The following is a 17,031-nucleotide window of genomic DNA, read 5'->3' as shown; positions in this document are numbered from 1 at the left end:
TTGCTGTAACAATCAGGCCTGAGAGCAACCAGGATTGCTGATCGAGTGTGTAGCATTACAACCCCAGTGAGAGTACTACTACTGATGCATTACACTGAAATACCACTACAGGCTGCATGAGGCTGAGAGCCATGAAGTGTCTGTCTGTCTGTCTGTCTGTCTGTCTATCTGTCTGTCTGTCTGTCTGTCTGTCATACCTTTGTTGACAGCTTGAACAGGCTGGCTGGAGTAGTAGGCATCTTAATTGGCGACAATACGTGTTGAGGAGGAGTGCCCTCCTGCAAGGTAATCTGTTGTTCAATAGCTAACTGAGTGCACTTGAAATGCACAGTCCCTTTCTCCTACTCCCCTTGTGGTAATGTCCATGTGATGGAAAAGCTTAACACGTTGTCCAAGGGTCCACACTATAGACAAGTAAGACGTCTATACCCTAGTGTCTGTGTAAACACACACTTCATTGTTGATGTTGATATGATCGTATGGTCATGATGATGATGTCATTGACATCTGTGTGTATACATAGGTTGCACAGATAGATGCCACACACTTACCATGTGTAGAGGGTTCGGCTTCTGTAGTGTAACACGTGGAGTTTCAATGACATCACATATTGAAAAACTCTCAATAGTGGTGCACAGAAAAAAATGGCCAGTGTTACCGAGTGTTGATTTTTCAGTGTAACATTGCTAGTCTCTAAGTGTTAAATGAACACTCATTGGTGTAAAAGAACCCCAGTGTCAGGGTTAATACCTAGTTTTCAACCTTAACCACGCATGCTCTATTGCAGGTTGATTTTTAGAATGGTTTGTTTCAATGTCTTTTCGCATGTACAGTACCAGTCAAAAGTTTGGACACACCTATTAATACAAGGGTTTTTCGCAGTTGATCCAAGATGGCATAGCAGTTCAGACGTCTTTTGTCCTCGTCTTGTCGTAACCCGTATATATATATATATATATATTTACATTTTTTTTTCCATAAACTCATCTTCAAAACACTCTCCTGCAACCCGCCTCACCAATTTATATTTATAAAAAAGTATTATTTACCTAAAATCTGTAATCCTCCAAGAAGCTAGCCAGAAACTCCAAGAAGCTAGCCAGAAACTAGCCAGAAGCTAGCCAGAAACTAGCCAGAAGCTAGCCAGGAGCTAGCCAGAAGCGAGCCAGGAGCTAGCCAGGAGCTAATCAGAAGCTAGGTCAGAAGCTAGCCAGAAGCTAGCCAGAAGCTAGGTCAGAAGCTAATCAGAAGCTAGGACAGAAGCTAGCCAGAAGCTAGGTCAGAAGCTAATCAGAAGCTAGGTCAGAAGCTAGCCAGAAGCTAGCCAGGAGCTAGCCAGCAGCTAACCAGAAGCCAATCCAGAAGCTAATCAGAAGCTAGTTAAAGCTTTCGTCGATTCCGGAGCAAACATCAGTTGTTCCGGAGCTAGCCAGCTGAGGAGTTCCATCAATCACTCCTGGGCTGCAGTCACCTATCCGGACCCGTTTTGCTGCCTACGCGGAACCCCACCAGGCCTTCACGGCTGGACTGCCGACGTTATCTACCCGAAGGAGTTATCCGGCTGGATCCTCCGTCGTGACGTTGCCTGGGTGCCCATCTGCGGCCTGCTAGCCATTAGCTGTCTTATCGGCTGCTATCTGAATAGACAATCGGACAATTTATTTATTTATTTTTGTTATTGTTATTTTTTCTTCTTCTTGGGCCTCTAGCTATATCTATTGTTTTTATTTTTGTTGTTGTGTGATTTGGATTAATCCCCTCTACCACACGGAACCCCACTAATCTACTGACGGAACGCAAGAGTTGGCTAATAACAGACGTCCATCCTATGCTAGCTTGCTACCGATGGCCTGGCCAGCTGTCTAAATCGCCGTGACCCCCAACCAACCTCTCCACTCTCCGGACCCTTTTGATCACTTGACTAAGCATGCCTCTCCTTAATGTCAATATGCCTTGTCCATTGCTGTTCTGGTTAGTGTTTATTGGCTTATTTCACTGTAGAGCCTCTAGTCCTGCTCACCATACCTAATCCAACCTATTAGTTCCACCACCCACACATGCAATGACATCTCCTGGTTTCAATGATGTTTCTAGAGACAATATCTCTCTCTTCATCACTCTATACCTAGGTTTACCTCCACTGTATTCACATCCTACCATACCTTTGTCTGTACATTATACCTTGATGCTATTTTATTGCCCCCAGAAACCTCCTTTTACTCTCTGTTCCAGACATTATAGGCGACCAATTCTTATTGCTTTTAGCCGCACCCTTATTCTAATCCTCCTCTGTTCCTCTGGTGATGTAGAGGTGAATCCAGGCCCTACAGTGCCTAGCTCCACTCCTATTCCCCAGGCGCTCTCTTTTGACGACTTCTGTAACCGTAATAGCCTTGGTTTCATGCATGTTAACATTAGAAGCCTCCTCCCTAAGTTTGTTCTATTCACTGCTTTAGCACTCTGCCAACCCGGATGTTCTTGCTGTGTCTGAATCCTGGCTTAGGAAGACTACCAAAAATTCTGAAATTTTAATTCCAAACTACAACCTTTTCAGACAAGATAGAACTGCCAAAGGGGGCGGTGTTGCAATCTACTGCAAAGATAGCCTGCAGAGTTCTGTCCTACTATCCAGGTCTGTACCCAAACAATTTGAACTTCTACTTTTAAAAATCCACCTCTCTTAAAACAAGTCTCTCACCGTTGCAGTCTGCTATAGACCACCCTCTGCCCCCAGCTGTGCTCTGGACACCATATGTGAACTGATTGCTCCCCATCTATCTTCAGAGCTCCTGCTGCAAGGCGACCTAAACTGTAACATGCTTAAAACCCCAGCCATCCTACAATCTAAACTTGATGCCCTCAATCTCACACAAATTATCAATGAACCTACCAGGTACCTCCCCAAAGCCTTAAACACGGGCACCCTCATAGATATCATCCTAACCAACTTGCCCTCTAAATACACCTCTGCTGTCTTCAACCAAGATCTCAGCGATCACTGCCTCATTGCCTGCATCCGTAATGGGTCAGCGGTCAAACGACCTCCACTCATCACTGTAAAAGTTCTCCCTGAAACACTTCAGCGAGCAGGCCTTTCTAATCGACCTGGCCGGGGTATCCTGGAAGGATATTGATCTCATCCCGTCAGTAGAGGATGCCTGGATATTTAAAAAAAAATGCCTTCCTAACCATCTTAAATAAACATGCCCCATTCAAGAAATTTAGAACCAGGAACAGATATAGCCCTTGGTTCTCCCCAGAACTGACTGCCCTTAACCAACACAAAAACATCCTATGGCGTTCTGCATTAGCATCGAACAGCCCCCGTGATATGCAGCTGTTCAGGGAAGCTAGAAACCATTATACACAGGCAGTTAGAAAAGCCAAGGTCAGCTTTTTCAAGCAGAAATTTGCTTCCTGCAACACTAACTCAAAAAAGTTCTGGGCCACTGTAAAGTCCATGGAGAATAAGAACACCTCCTCCCAGCTGCCCACTGCACTGAAGATAGGAAACACAGTCACCACTGATAAATCCACCATAATTGAGAATTTCAATAAGCATTTTTCTACGGCTGGCCATGCTTTCCACCTGGCTACTCCTACCCCGGTCAACAGCACTCCACCCCCCACAGCAACTCGCCCAAGCCTTCCCCATTTCTCCTTCTCCCAAATCTTTGTTCAGCTGATGTTCTGAAAGAGCTGCAAAATCTGGACCCCTACAAATCAGCCGGGCTAGACAATCTGGACCCTTTCTTTCTAAAATGATCTGCCGAAATTGTTGCCACCCCTATTACTAGCCTGTTCAACCTCACTTTTGTGTCGTCTGAGATCCCCAAAGATTGGAAAGCAGCTGCGGTCATCCCCTCTAGTCAAAGGGGGGACACTCTTGACCCAAACTGCTACAGACCTATATCTATCCTACCCTGCCTTTCTAAGGTCTTCGAAAGCCAAGTCAACAAACAGATTTGACCATTTCGAATCTCACCATACCTTCTCTGCTATGCAATCTGGTTTCAGAGCTGGTCATGGATGCACCTCAGCCACGCTCAAGGTCCTAAACGATATCTTAACCGCCATCGATAAGAAACATTACTGTGCAGCCGTGTTCATTGATCTGGCCAAGGCTTTCGACTCTGTCAATCACCACATCCTCATCGGCAGACTCGACAGCCTTGGTTTCTCAAATGATTGCCTCGCCTGGTTCACCAACTACTTCTCTGATAGAGTTCAGTGTGTCAAATCGGAGGGTCTGCTCTCCGGACCTCTGGCAGTCTCTATGGGGGTGCCACAGGGTTCAATTCTTGAACCGACTCTCTTCTCTGTATACATCAATGAGGTCGCTCTTGCTGCTGGTGAGTCTCTGATCCACCTCTACGCAGACGACACCATTCTGTATACTTCTGGCCCTTCTTTGGACACTGTGTTAACAACCCTCCAGGCAAGCTTCAATGCCATACAACTCTCCTTCCGTGGCCTCCAATTGCTCTTAAATACAAGTAAAACTAAATGCATGCTCTTCAACCGATCGCTACCCGCACCTGCCCGCCTGTCCAACATCACTACTCTGGACGGCGCTGACTTAGAATACGTGGACAACTACAAATACTTAGGTGTCTGGTTAGACTGTAAACTCTTCTTCCAGACCCATATCAAATATCTCCAATCCAAAGTTAAATCTAGAATTGGCTTCCTATTTCGCAACAAAGCATCCTTCACTCATGCTGCCAAACATACCCTTGTAAAACTGACCATCCTACCAATCCTCGACTTTGGCGATGTCATTTACAAAATAGCCTCCAATACCCTACTCAACAAATTGGATGCAGTCTATCACAGTGCAATCCGTTTCGTCAACAAAGCCCCATATACTGCCCACCATTGCGACCTGTACGCTCTCGTTGGCTGGCCCTCGCTTCATACTCGTCGCCAAACCCACTGGCTCCATGTCCTCTACAAGACCCTGCCAGGTAAAGTCCCCCCTTATCTCAGCTCGCTGGTCACCATAGCATCTCCCACCTGTAGCACACGCTCCAGCAGGTACATCTCTCTAGTCACCCCCAAAACCAATTCTTTCTTTAGCCGCCTCTCCTTCCAGTTCTCTGCTGCCAATGACTGGAATGAACTACAAAAAGCACTGAAACTGGAAACACATCTCCCTCACTAGCTATAAGCACCAACTGTCAGAGCAGCTCACAGATTACTGCACCTGTACATAGCCCACCTATATTTTAGCCTAAACAACTACCTCTTTCCCTACTGTATTTAATTAATTTATTTATTTTGCTCCTTTGCACCCCATTATTTTTATTTCTACTTTGCTCATTTTTCCATTGCAAATCTACCATTCCAGTGTTTTACTTGCTATATTGTATTTACTTTGCCACCATGGCCTTTTTTTGCCTTTACCTCCCTTATCTCACCTCATTTGCTCACATCGTATATACAGTGCCTTGTGAAAGTATTCGGCCCCTTGGGATGTTTAAAGCTTGAACTTTGCGACCTTTTGCCACATTTCAGGCTTCAAACATAAAGATATAAAACTGTATTGTTTTGTGAAGAATCAACAACAAGTGGGACACAATCATGAAGTGGAACGATATTTATTGGATATTTCAAACTTTTTTAACAAATCAAAAACTGAAAAATTGGGCGTGCAAAAAAATTATTCAGCCCCTTTACTTTCAGTGCAGCAAACTCTCCAGAAGTTCAGTGAGGATCTCTGAATGATCCAATGTTGACCTAAATGACTAATGATGATAAATACAATCCACCTGTGTGTAATCAAGTCTCCGTCTTTCCACTTCATAAATGCACCTGCACTGTGATAGTCTCAGAGGTCCGTTAAACTTTTTAGCGAACTTGTTCTCAACTTGCCTACCTGGTTAAATAAAGAGAGCATCATGAAGAACAAGGAACACACCAGGCAGGTCCGAGATACTGTTGTGAAGAAGTTTAAAGCCGCATTTGGATACAAAAAGATTTCCCAAGCTTTAAACATAGGACTTGGAAATATGGAAGTATGGATTAGCCAAAATGTTTTACCTGAGAGCATAACCCCAAAAATAAGGACTTATTAGCCAGCCCTACTCTGTTGTTTTATGATTTTGTTGTGTCATGGAGGACTGATTGGGCTAATTGTTTGGAGTTGAAAAATAAATGCTGTGCTCACATGGAATTGCATGCTTTGAGCACTATTGAAAAGTGCTATTTACATGTTGAAAAATGAATGCCTTATGCTGCAGTTACCGTAGGCCTATTTTTTTTACCTCTTTGTTGGTGACACTTTGATGTCTTGATAATATGCATCTGTTTAAAGGAAAATCCACAAACGGTTGCCTGGGCCTCTGTTTTGGTAAAAAGCTGAGGGATGGGCCTGGAGAAATGCAACCACACACAGATTAATAGACAGAGCTATGGATGCAAGAACTGACCATCCATCAAAATTATCGTTTTAACCATGTTATGAGCTTATACAGTGTTTGTTTACATTTACAATGTTTACAAACATAGGAGAAAAACAAGCTTTATATTTTGGGATCTCATGGTGTGTGACAGTTGAACTAAGCTCATGAGGCATTTCTAAGTTATATTCTTCAAGAATCAATGGATATATATGAGAGCAGCAGTGTGATTCACATCAATGAGCTATGTAGATTAGAGGTTGACCGATTAATCGGAATGGCCGATTTAATTAGGGCTGATTTAAAGTTTTCATAAACTTTATTTAACCTTTATTTAACTAGGCAAGTCAGTTAAGAACACATTCTTATTTTCAATGACGGCCTAGGAACGGTGGGTTAACTGCCTTGTTCAGGGGCAGAACGACAGATTTTTAACCTGTCTGCTCGGGGATTCAATCTTGCAACCTTACAGTTAACTAGTCCAATGCTCTAACCACCTGCTTTACATTGCACTCCACGAGGAGCCTGCCAGTTACGCGGATGCAGTAAGAAGCCAAGGTAAGTTGCTAGCTATTATTAAACTTATCTTATAAAAAACAATCAATCAATCAATCGTAATCACTAGTTAACTACACATAGTTGATGATATTACTAGTTTATCTAGCGTGTCCTGCGTTGCATATAATCGACGTGGTGCGTATTCGCGAAAAAGGACTGTCGTTGCTCCAATGTGTAACTAACCATAAACATCAATGCCTTTCTTAAAATCAATACACAGAAGTATATATTTTTAAACCTGCATATTTAGCTAAAAGAAATGTGTCACTTCTCATTGCACGCAGAGTCAGTGTATATGCAACAGTTTGGGCCACGTAATTTGCCAGAATTTTACGTAATTATGACATAACATTGAAGGTTGTGCAATGTAACAGGAATATTTAGACTTATGGATGCCACCCGTTAGATAAAATACGGAACGGTTCCATATTTCACTGAAAGACTAAACGTCTTGTTTTCGAGATGATAGTTTCCAGATTCAACAATATTAATGACTTAGGCTCGTATTTCTGTGTGTTATGTCATAATTAAGTCTATGATTTGATAGAGCAGTCTGACTGAGCGATGGTAGGCACCAGCAGGCTTGTAAGCATTCATTCAAACAGCACTTTTGTGCGTTTTGCCAGCAGCTCTTCGTAACGCTTCAAGCATTGAGCTGTTTATGACTTCAAGCCTATCAACTCCCGAGATTAGGCTGGTGTAATGGGGCGACAGGGTAGCCTAGTGGTTAGAGCGTTGAACTAGTAACCGGAAGGTTGCAAGTTCAAACCCAAGAGCTGACAAGATACAAATCTGTCATTCTGCCCCTGAACAGGCAGTTAACCTACTGTTCCTAGGCCGTCATTGAAAATAAGAATGTGTTCTTAACTGACTTGCCTAGTTAAATAAAGGTAAAATAAATAAAAAAAACGATGTGGAGTGTCTAGCTCGTTAGCGGGGTGCGCGCTAATAGCGTTTCAAACGTCACTCGCTCTGAGACTTGGAGTAGTTGTTTCCCTTGCTCTGCATGGGTAACGCTGCTTCGAGGGTGGCTGTTGTCGATGTGTTCCTGGTTCAAGCCAAGGTTGGAGCAAGGAGAGGGACGAAAGTTACACTGGCAATACTAAAGTGCCTATAAGAACATCCAATAGTCAAAGGTATATGAAATACAAATCGCATAGAGAGAAATTGTCCTATAATAACTATAACCTAAAACTTCTTATCTGGGAATATTGAAGACTCATGTTAAAAGGAACCACCAGCTTTCATATGTTCTCATGTTCTGAGCAAGGAATTTAAATGTTTTACATGGCACATATTGCATTTTTACTTTCTCCAGCACTTTTGTTTTTGCATTATTTAAACCAAATTGAGCATGTTTCATTTTTATTTGAGGCTAAATTTATTTTATTTATGTATTATATCAAGTTAAAATAAGTGTTCATTCAGTATTGTTGTAATTGTCATTATTACAAATAAATGTAAAAAAGAATTGGCCGGTTAATCGGTATCGACTTTTTTTGGGTCCTCCAATAATCGGTATCGGCGTTGAAAAATCAAAATCGGTCGAACTCTAATGTAGATATAAAATAATAAGCAATATCCGTATTGCCGTAGACTACACCACTGCTGTCATCCTTACCTGCAAGCGTTTATTCAAGTTGGATAATCTTGGATGCCAACAGCAGCTGCACCATTGGAAGACTTAGGTTGGACTGTAGCCTACAAAAAGCCTATTCCTGCTCTTTTCCCGCGATCCATCAAACCCATTTAGTGTGTCATCATAGTGGTCTCTGACTTGTGGTCAGACTCGTTCAGGTGGAACAAACAAACTTTTTTCAATGCTGATTTGAATGTCATTGAGACAAACAAAACAAAATTTCCCCCACAAACATCCTTTCTGAATTTAAAAGTAATCATCTAGTTTTTCAAGTGTCTGTAATCTGATTACAATATTTTTGCTCATAATGTAATGGATTACAGTTACCTTTTTATTTTTTTACATATCTCACATGTAACAGATTACATGTAATCCGTTACTCCCCAACCCTGTGGTTTAAGTGAAGGTTATGGATGGAGATAATGACATAAAGCCTAGAGTATTGACTTCGCTAAAGACAGCTTTAGTCCATAGGAAGGAGAGCAGTGATGGCTAGCAGAGTGGAGCTAATTGCCCTATTTTCTGTGACTTTGGTAGAGGCCGCAAATATACACACAGATCACAGCGGCTCAGCCCCACTAAAACACATATTTACCATTTCCTCCTATAATACCTGCACAGCGAGGGAGGGATGGAGAAGATATAGAGAGGAGAGAATGAGAGGGAGGGAGGGAATAAAAGAGACAGAAAAAGATAGGGAGAGCGGGAGTGTGTGTGTGTGTGTGTCTGTGCGCGTGCGTGCGTGTGTGGCTGTTCAGCTAACATCTGCTGGGTGGATCCCCATGCTCTCAGCAGAGTGTAATGGAGACTGCTATCTCCAGACGTGCTTCTTTTATAATGAAGGGCTTAGTTCTCCGAGGACTGCCTCTCTCTCTCTTGCTGCTCTTTATCCTTTCTCGCTCTGTTTTTTCCTCTCATTCTCCCCGTATTTCTACCTCTGTCTTTTTCATTCTCCCCATCCCCCCCCATTTCCTGTCTCTCTTTCTCTCTTGTTCCAACCCCTTTCTATCCTCCCCTCCCTTTCCCTTCTCTCTTTCTGTGACAAAAACTCTCACCGGAAGAGATCTCTCTCTGTATGTGCACACCGTCCTGTCAGTGCTCTGCTCTCCCTGCCCACGTTCACCCAGGGCTCCTTCTGCTGTAATCTACAACTTGAGCTGCTCTGTATCCTATTAAAGTAGATAACACAGACCGTTGTGAAGATTACTCAGATCAAATATTAGGAGTTGAGTGTCCATGTCGTTGGATGAGCATTTGATGAGTCACTGAAGAGGGAAATGGGGCAAATCGCGTATGGCACCCTATTCTCCACATATAGTGCACCAAAAGTATTGCTCTAAGAAGGAGTGAATCCTAACTTGCAATTAAATCAAAATTCCCCTTAGTTATACGTCAATGTCAGTGGGACACAGTGACATTTTGAATTAAATGGTAATTTTTTGGTAGGATTCTTCCCTACCTTAGTCTGACTATATGAGTAGCACCTACTGCATACATGTGTCTTCTAGCCCTATTCTTCCTCTATGCAGCTGTTGTTGTGTTTGGTACGATATGTACTTTCCAGAGCTGATGTGAGAGGAGAGTGATGTCACAGGGACAGAGAGCTTAGCTAACAGGGTGACCTGCTATTTGAGTCACACCTAGCTGGCATTGAGAAACTGCTCACACATGGATTCTACACTCACACCAGTCTTCCACAGGCACCACTCCAGGTTTCCCATAAATGTTCAACTGGGTTGAGATTTGGTGACTGCGATGGCCATGGGATATGGTTTACATTGTTTTCATGCTCATCAAACCGTTTAGTGACAACTCGTGCCCTGTGGATGGGGGCATTGTCATCCAATGGCGGCATAGCCATGGTAGCCAAAATAATGGCCTGCCAAGCATTTTTATACATGACCCTGAGCATGATGGGATGTTAATTGCTAAATTAACTCAGGAACCACACCTGTGTGGAAGAACCTGCTTTCACTATACTTTGTATCCCTCATTTACTCAAGTGATTCCATTATTTTGGCAGTTACCTGTCGCTAGCAGATCGTAACGGGCTAATGTGATGCTCCATTAAGCGTTATAGGATTGGTACTGTTTGACGTAGCATAAAGCATTTTTGACCAACCTTAACTTGGTGATACTATCTTCGTTCTCGATTCGGCCAAACATGTATCTTGGAGGTGGTTTGTTTGAATTTGAAAACGCTTCGTTATCAAAATGTTTTGCTTCAAAAACAATGTTATGCTGCCGTCTTGTCTATTTCAAATGTTCTCTCATTGAGGAAGATGGGTCCACCCTAAAGTGCAGCATGTCATGATGACACACACCTGTCTTGATCAATTGGCCGAACGAAGATAGTATGGTTTGAAAATTCTCTGTGCTACGCCAAACAGTGCCTATCCTGTAACGGCTAATTGAGCATCACATTAGCCCTCTAGCTAACTCACACCTATAATGCTAACTGACACACACTGACACGGAGTTCACTGTTTCCATGCCAAAGTCGTGGTATGCAGGCCTCAAGGCCTGCCTAGAAATGTGTACCAGTCTACACCTTTAGTACATTGTCAGAGCACACTGTACACACACATGCATTATGCACACACACACACACACACACACACACACACACACACACACACACACACACACACACACACACACACACACACACACACACACACCTAGTGGAAAGTAGAGAGAGTGAACTCGTGAACGATGATGAAGGCCAGTGATGAAGATGCGTCTAGCGACTTGCTGGCCCAGCGTGATGACTCAGTCACGATTTCTGGCATTGTTTGAATGACTGACCATCTGTGGGCTAAAAACACACCTTTATCTGTGGCAATCTCGATGAAGAGACATTCCCACATATAACGACGTGCGCTGAGAGTCAGGAAGCAAGTTCAAGGAGTGAGTGTTTTAATAAATAAACGCAACATAACATGAAACAGAAACGACTGGGGAAGGAACCATAGGGAGAGACATATATAAAGGTAATCAGGGCAGTGATGGAGTCCAGGGGAGCCTGATGACACGCAGGTGAGCGAAACGATGGTAGCAGGTGTGAGCCTTAATGAGCAGCCGGAGAGGGAGCACATGTGACACCACGTAAGTCCTAAGGTCACTGAAGCCAGGAGAGGTGAAGACTTGATGAAACTTGAAACGACTAAATGAACGTTACTTTGTGAAATAAATTGTCATGTTTGGATTATTTAAAGAGTTCCTAAAGAGCTATGCATTTTGATATGTTTCATGCTACTGTAAGTGCTATGGATTTATTGTTACAGGGAGTCTGTGTTACTCTGTTTGCTTGACAGCGGATAGTTCAGAGAGGAGCGACACAGGTGTGACGGTGTGGTTATTACATTAGAGAAGGAGTGTGAAGTTCTATGCCTTTTGTTTGAATGTTTTGGCCATGCAAACTGTTGTTAATTAAACGATAGGAGATACTGGGAGTTGGCATTCTTGGAAGAATAAAAAATGGTTTTGAACTTAGATCATGTTGTCATTGGTTTTCTATGCCATTAAGACTCAAGATATTTTGTATAATTTTGAATGTGAAGATTTCTGGTGTCTACCATTTGTTAATTGTATTCATATTGGGTAACTGTAATAATTATGGATACTTTAAAATGGATACGAACTGTAGTACTCACATTTCTGAGTAATATTCTTTGAGTTATTATTTGGTGAAATGTCTAATGGTAAACGCTATTAATAATAGACAAAGCATCAATGCTTGGTCTCTAACGCTGCGTCTCTGAGTCAAGTTTAACTCAATCATGAAATGCTAGGACATTGATTGCAATACATTAGCTCCTTGTCCCTCGCCCTCTTAATAATCGCATGAAGGTAAACCTAGACTTGTGCATCTTATAGTATTCCGAGTGATGATTGCAAGGTTTGCATACCTTGGCTATGCCCATTGGATACGATTATGGACCAATAGCATTCATGTGATAATGGAGTCAGATTGATGAATGTAGTTTGTTGTTAAACTCAACATAATGTTTGGGTAATTTTCACCACCCTACACGCACACACACACACGCACACACATTTCAACGTCTAAGCCTTCTCTCATCTTCTTTCCGGATGCTCTCATTAGAGAGAATATACCGTAAATTGGTATTACTGTCGACATGTGTAATCTTGTTTACGCCTGTTCTCTCTTGGCGAGGGAGGGGGCGGTGGAGCACTGGTTTGTTTTCCTCCTCAGCGGAACGCTATGCTGGCTAGCCGGGGCTGTGTTGTGCTGTTGTGACTGAAGCAGCGTGACTGGCCATCTGCTAGCTGTGATTCCTGCGCCATGCTATAGTCAGGGATGGACACAGATGAGTGGTTGCGCTTTGAGAGAAATCCCTGCGATGGTGGAGGGGTCTGTGTGTGTGTGTGTGTGTGTGTGTGTGTGTGTGTGTGTGTGTGTGTGTGTGTGTGTGTGTGTGTGTGCGCGCGCGCACGTACCACCTGGTGATATGATACCAAAGGGATTTTGTCAAGTATAATTTCTGACAAAGTATAGTAGACAGTGTAGGGTTATCAGTGTATCGTTTATATCAGCGTATGGTTTGTATCAGCTTATGGTTTGTATCAGCGTATGTTTTATATCAGCGTATGGTTTGTATCAGCTTATGGTTTGTATCAGCTTATGTTTTATATCAGCGTATGGTTTGTATCAGCTTATGTTTTATATCAGCTTGTGGTTTGTATCAACTTATGTTTTATATCAGCGTATGGCTTATATCAGCTTATGTTTTGTATCAGCGTATGGCTTATATCAGCTTGTGTTTTGTATCAGCGTATGGCTTATATCAGCTTATGGTTTATGTCAGCGTATGGCTTATATCAGCTTATGGTTTATATCAGCGTATGGCTTATATCAGCTTATGGTTTATATCAGCGTATGGCTTATATCAGCGTATGGCTTATATCAGCTTATGGTTTATATCAGCTTATGTTTTATATCAGCGTATGGCTTATATCAGCTTATGGTTTATATCAGCGTATGGTTTATATCAGTGTATGTTTTATATCAGCTTATGATTTATATCAGCATATGATTTATATCAGCTTATGGTTAATATCAGCATATGGCTTATATCAGCTTATGGTTTGTATTAGCATATGGTTTGTATTAGCATATGACTTATATCAGCTTATGGTTTATATCAGCGTATGGCTTATATCAGTGTAGATTGGTCAATGTACAGTTGTTAGTGTTTAGTTTCTACCAGTGTGTAGTTTTTGAAAAAGTGCAAAACTAGCAGAATGGCTATTTCACTTGTAAAATGGTTACAGTATATTGATGCCCTCCCTCCCTCCCTCCCTCCTCTCCTCTCCAGATGTACATCCAGACCACCACCCTGACTATCTCGCTCAGCCTCAGCGCCTCTGTCTCTCTGGGGATGCTGTACATGCCCAAGGTCTACGTCATCATCTTCCACCCTGAGCAGAACATCCCCAAGCGTAAACGCAGCTTCAAGGCCATCGTCACCGCCGCAGCCATGTCAGGCAAGCTGCAAAAGGGGGGCGACAGACCCAACGGAGAGGTCAAGACGGAGCTGTGTGAGAGCATGGAGACCAACAGTGAGTAAGAACACACCTTTACTAACCTATACATAATACACTTAGATATCTAATGATATATTGCATACACTTATACTAACAGTATGCATATATACATCTACACCAGGGTACCCCAACTGCCGGCCCGTGGGATGAATGGTTTTATTTGGCTCCCCAAGTTTAAAAAAATAAATAAAATAAAGTGTTTGTTGAAATTTCATTGTTGGACATAAAAGACTGTCAAAACACCAGGAAATCGGCTCCAATGAATGAAACATTTTGGAAATCAAGTATTCCCACATAGTAGAGAGACACGTGATCGTATACAAATGTTAGTAAGTTCTGAAATTATTATGTTTTAGCCAAACATATATTTTTGGGCTTCTTGCGGTCAATTTGCTGTCTCCAAGTTATTTGTAATTATATTCCGGCCCGTGGCTGAATCTAGTTGATAATCCCTGGCCTACACTAATATAACTCCCAAACTATATACCTAAACTCATAGAAAAAAAACAAATCTATAGATCCACACTAACACACAACAGAAATAATCTATACAACTGGACTGATATAACCAACCGTTTGATAATCTCGACAACTACAGTATATCAGTAGTTACATGTAAATTGGGCCTTTATCATATCTCTCATTCAAATATCAGTACTTTTAATATATAAAAATGTCATCTGAATTGTAAACAATGTTCTTGATGGAGCAGCTTGAGTGCTGCAACCTGTTTTTTTTAGCACTGTTGTTTACAGCACATACAGAGTGTTCAAATGAGCTTCCCATTCAGCTTAACTATGTGCAACAGCTTACGTAAACTTCAAAGCTTTGTTGTGTGCGGAGCTAGTCGGGCCTCTTCAACACTACGACCTGGAAATGTTAATCTTTCTCCCGTGGAGACTCAGAGTGGGTGTTTAAAGCATTTATTTTAGCACAGAGTTGATCTGGGTGTTCTGAGAGGTTTAGAAGGTTCTGGAATGTTTGGAGTAATTAGGGTTCATTTTCTGTGTTCTGAACTGCAGCAGATTGAATGATTTCTTCATCACAGACCTGAACGCGAAGAAGTCTCGCAGTCAGCAGTTTGGTCGGCTTGAATAACACACAATAACACACATGTATGCACACACACGTTTGCACGGACACACATGAACAACAACACACGGACAACAACACAACAAACAGCACAGGTCACTCACACATCTATTCACTCATTGGCACAACTGACTGGACTCATACAGAGTTAAGTTTCACAAACCCCAGCCTGAGACAATATTTTCACATGCTATCTGCCTAGGGTTTGTGTTGTGTGAAGAAGAAACTGTTGGAACAGTTTTGATTCCTACAGTTTGACACATTCTCTCTGACAATCCTCATATAAACAAGGCGGGTACAGGGCACCGTCTTGACGATAGCTCAGTGCCAGCGGTCCGTGGTCGCTTAAAAACCACTGACATTTACAACCAACAGCTACAGGGGACATATAATGGACTTGATAAACACAGCCTCAGACCCCAGACGCAGGTGTGCACTAATATTACGGTCAATAGGAAATATATATCCCTTGATATATTTCCTTTCCTCTCTTCCCTCCTTTTCCCCTCCTGGCAGCTTCATCAACTAAGACAACATATGTCAGCTACAGTAATCATGCCATCTGAACATCTGAACAGCACCAAAGTGGAGGGAGGGCTGAGAAAAGGAGCTGTCACAGACAGATGACGGACTGACGGACGAAAAGACGGACCGACCGATGGAGCTCCCACCGCCACCGGTAACCAAGCATGAGACATTTTATATTGTTCTGACGGCATCAAACCTACTACCACCAGAGAGGCGGAACCACAAAGACCAACCACCAATCAGTGGGCCCCGTTCGCTCTCTTCCTGCAAATCACAGCACAACGGTCCTGCCATAAACTTTGAACTAACCGTGAAGACAATGGTTTAAAAATAATCCACTGCAGGCTATATGGTCCAGAGAAAAAAGGGAAGATAAAAGAAGAAAAACATAACAAAACAAAACTGTGTAAAAGTTATACATAAGGGTATATGGGAGATTAAAAGACATTAAAAGAGTTTAAAATGTAAAAAATATTTAAAAGAGAAAATAGAAGAAACTATGAGAATCGACCATGATGTTTATTGTTATTCTACTTGTAAGTATTTTTGTGGTTGTGAAGATTTTTTCATTCTTGTCCCAGCTGTCGTGCGACCTTGCATATTCAGAAAGTTTGTCTCTTGTATCGAATGGCTAACTGGATGGGTAGCCCTGGGTTGTGAATCTGTAAATGCCCTGGTTGAAGCATGCCAGTTTTTATACAAATGATTTATTTATAATAAAGGAATGTTTTGCAAATGTATAGATTTGTGCTTATGCTTTTAAGATACAATGCAGACACCAATTGTATATGTTTTTGTTTATTACTATATTAGTGACCGACTTGCTAGATTCGGTTTTCTGTAGCAAAATTTGACATGGCGTTGAGGAACAATGGGAAATTAAGTAACACACTGGACACTCTGGCCAAGGAGTAGGGTTGATCCGAACATTCTGTCCTAACAACAGCAGTCAAGCACCCAAGCTAACTGGCTAATGTTGGCTACCTTGCTAGCGACTTCCAGACACAAATGAGCTCACTCTGACCATTTTACTCGTCCTATCAGAGCTGGTTAGGCTGTTTTTATGTTATCCAAAGCCTTGTTGACTGCAACTGTGCTGCTGGCAACAATTTAATTATGCTTTTTTGGCAGTTTTTACTGACGCCGGTCCTATTCAACAGGTTTTGAACGTTCATAAGTACGTCAGTTATTCAGCGCTGGCACACTCACATGAGAGTGCTCTGAAATCAGAGTAGATAGCCA

At 42.2% G+C, this 17,031-nt stretch overlaps 1 protein-coding gene across 2 annotated transcripts in view; it reads left to right on the top strand.

Annotated features, from left to right (window-relative positions):
• Positions 1–16,529, top strand: part of LOC135515978 (metabotropic glutamate receptor 8-like) — a 235,676-nt gene extending 219,147 nt beyond the window's left edge. Inside the window, exons 9-10 of one of the 2 annotated variants that reach the window (XM_064939888.1) lie at positions 13,941–14,184; positions 15,778–16,529. In XM_064939888.1, coding sequence (XP_064795960.1) covers positions 13,941–14,184; positions 15,778–15,827 — 294 coding nt within the window. In that variant the 3' untranslated portion in view covers positions 15,828–16,529. Of the gene's footprint in view, positions 1–13,940; positions 14,189–15,777 lie in introns of both variants that reach the window. The other variant, XM_064939889.1, reaches the window with a different exon arrangement.
• Positions 16,530–17,031: the final 502 nt, after the last annotated feature.

Source organism: Oncorhynchus masou, chromosome 27, assembly GCF_036934945.1.
Source record: "Oncorhynchus masou masou isolate Uvic2021 chromosome 27, UVic_Omas_1.1, whole genome shotgun sequence".
Classification (NCBI taxonomy): Eukaryota; Metazoa; Chordata; class Actinopteri; order Salmoniformes; family Salmonidae; genus Oncorhynchus; species Oncorhynchus masou.
The sequence above is the reverse complement of the archived record's forward strand: the minus strand, read 5'-3'. Positions and strand labels throughout refer to the sequence as shown.